Below are 2,385 nucleotides of genomic sequence, written 5' to 3' on the forward strand. Positions count from 1 at the left end.
CAAAACATAAATCTGGTCTTGTGTTGGTTAGATATAATAACCTGCCAAGAAGTCTTCTATAGGCTTGCACATCTGAATAGTGTTTTCCTTCTGTCTTGGAGAATTTTGTGCCTGGCTGTATGGGAGTAGAAACAGGCTGACATCCCAACAATCCTGCATCTTCTAGTAACTCTAGAGTATTACATACGGATTTTAATCTGTAGATAAAAATTTTGTTATATACGGAGTTTATAAACAGATGAGTTATGTACCGATTTTTTCGTATATAATGGTAAAAATATTTACATACGGATTTTCCGTATATAAAATCTGTATATAATAACAAATTTTTTCTTACATACAAATATTACATATGGATTCTAAAATAAATAATTAAAAAAATTAAAAAGACAAAACCTAAGACTCAGACACTCTTTTCTTCCCTTTCATCGAACTCTTGTTCTTCCTTCTCATCGAGTTATTGTTCTCCAACCTTTCTTCTCTAGCCTTCCCATCATCAAGCCTTTCTTTTCGTCGAGTCATTTTCTTCGAGTCTTTCCTCTCCCTGTCTGGAACCATCATCTTCATTCTCTGAACCATCATCTTCGTGTCTTGAACCCTAGGAGTCCCTGCCTCCAATCATGGCCCCCTGTCCCTGTGTGGTACCCGTGTTCTCCGTCAACGAACCCTCGATTTCTCACAGTGGAGCCCTAGGACTCTTATTCTCATACTCTGAGGTCAATGGTCCATAATGTTCTTCCTTTAATGTATAACTTTCTTCGTGTGATGTGTAGTCCTTTAATGTTGCGGTGATTCACTGAGAAGAAGAAGTTTGGTTGTCTAGCCATCTCTTAGTGTTTGTTGTTGCAGATTTAATCATCTCTCATAGTTCCTTGTTGTAGATTTGGTCAGAAGAAGTTTGGTTATCTAACCTCCACCGTACACCTCTCCCGTGTTGGCTTTCCCTTGAAACCCTACCTTAAATTGAAAAATCGGAAAACCCTGACGTCTTTGAATGAGGGATTGAATGAGAAATGGCGTCGAAGTTGAAAACGTGTTTTGTATGGTGGAACCTGAGTGGCTTCAACTATGTTAACCACTCTAAGGGAAATGGTAGGATAGTGCAAGTTTCATTTCCAGGTTCTTGCAAAATGCGACACCGAACCACTTTCAGGTACCAATGATTCGTAATCTTCTATCTTTATTCATATTCTTCTCGGTTTGAAACTCAATGTGAAGTTCTATTGTATTTATTAAGTAGTTTGCAGAATAATAGGCAACAGATCAAGCCTTCCATTGAGGAAGTTCTCTGTCAAAATCAAGATGAGAAAGAAGATTTAGAGGTTTCATTCAATGACTAAGAAACTCCAAGAACTTGTTATCCAAACGAAAGAATTGAAGCTTGATTGAGGGAATTTGAATAGGTTTGCTAAGAAGGGAGCCTTAATGTATTTGAATATAAATCACGATAAACATATATGGCCTACGAAGAACAGAGTGAACATGAGGTTATTTCTGCATTTCTTGGTCTTTTATCTTCTGCAACAAGGTATTCACTTTTAATTGTAAATTACAATTTGAATATCTTTTACTGGTTGATGCATCTTTTAATTTTTTATCTATAATCCAGATTACATGTGATTCATATTGTAGCAGAGATGGCACCAGTACCTAAGGTGCACTCGTGTACCCTAATCTTTCACCGAATTGCTAGTTTCATCTGTCATTGCTATCTTCTAATTCGTGTTCGGTGGTATAGGCTGTTGAGTTTGCACGAAAGCTTGCCGAAAAACACTTATTTCGACATGTTACTGTGTGAGTCCACGTACTCTATTTGGTGTTTCCACTTTCCAGTGTTTTAAGTATGTTTTGTCAGTTGTTAACAACTTTGATAATCCTTCCTGGTTTTCAATGGTTTTTGTTTTGCTTTAGTGAAAATCTATTTGAGGATGGAAACCACCTGTATCGGGTTTTGGATGATGACCTCATTGTGGTGTCACAATGTCACAACATTTCTAGAGGCATAAGCACCTTGAAGCCCAAGCCTTTAGCGGAAAATTGCGTCAAGACTAAGGTTTCTGTCCAGTGCAATATTTGAAGCCTATGCTTATGAAGATGGACGTCTTGTTGATTATACAAGTATACATGGAAGTGAGGAGTACTCAAGGTTTATCTAATTTTTTCTGTCTTCTGTCTTACGTGGAACTGACATGTGCCCTGCAATATTGATAATGCATCCATTAATTTCTTGAATTTCCGCTTATCGTTTTAGATAGAGTCGTCAAAATGGGTCACAACCCGCGAGCCAACCCGACCCGTCACGGGTTCGGGCCGGGTTGGGTTTGAAAAATACAACCCACTTATATGCGGGTCAGATTTCAACCCGGCTCATTTAGACCCGGCTCA

At 38.3% G+C, this 2,385-nt stretch overlaps 1 protein-coding gene across 4 annotated transcripts; it reads left to right on the forward strand.

Annotated features, from left to right (window-relative positions):
- Positions 1 to 963: 963 nt before the first annotated feature.
- Positions 964 to 2,139, forward strand: LOC106753163. Of its 4 annotated transcripts, none has more exons than XM_022777407.1 (5): positions 964 to 1,153; positions 1,238 to 1,528; positions 1,636 to 1,655; positions 1,739 to 1,794; positions 1,912 to 2,139. In XM_022777407.1, exons 2-5 carry the CDS (start codon positions 1,426 to 1,428, stop codon positions 2,075 to 2,077), a joined length of 345 nt encoding a protein of 114 aa, XP_022633128.1. In that variant the 5' UTR covers positions 964 to 1,153; positions 1,238 to 1,425; the 3' UTR covers positions 2,078 to 2,139. The 4 variants fall into 4 exon arrangements, with proteins under 4 accessions (XP_022633128.1, XP_022633130.1, XP_022633127.1 ...); XM_022777409.1 differs by having other exon boundaries at positions 1,241 to 1,528; positions 1,610 to 1,655; XM_022777406.1 differs by having other exon boundaries at positions 1,241 to 1,528.
- Positions 2,140 to 2,385: the final 246 nt, after the last annotated feature.

The sequence above is a fragment of the Vigna radiata genome, unplaced genomic scaffold (assembly GCF_000741045.1).
Source record: "Vigna radiata var. radiata cultivar VC1973A unplaced genomic scaffold, Vradiata_ver6 scaffold_235, whole genome shotgun sequence".
In the NCBI taxonomy this organism is placed as follows: domain Eukaryota; kingdom Viridiplantae; phylum Streptophyta; class Magnoliopsida; order Fabales; family Fabaceae; genus Vigna; species Vigna radiata.

Bases quoted from the DNA above. Each gene is read 5' to 3' on its own strand.
- LOC106753163 (XM_022777407.1), top strand. From the start codon at position 1,426: ATGTATTTGAATATAAATCACGATAAACATATATGGCCTACGAAGAAC. The intron at 1,656-1,738 runs GTGCACTCGTGT...TCGGTGGTATAG, and splicing joins AGATGGCACCAGTACCTAAG to GCTGTTGAGTTTGCACGAAA. The intron at 1,795-1,911 runs GTGAGTCCACGT...GTTTTGCTTTAG, and splicing joins TTATTTCGACATGTTACTGT to TGAAAATCTATTTGAGGATG.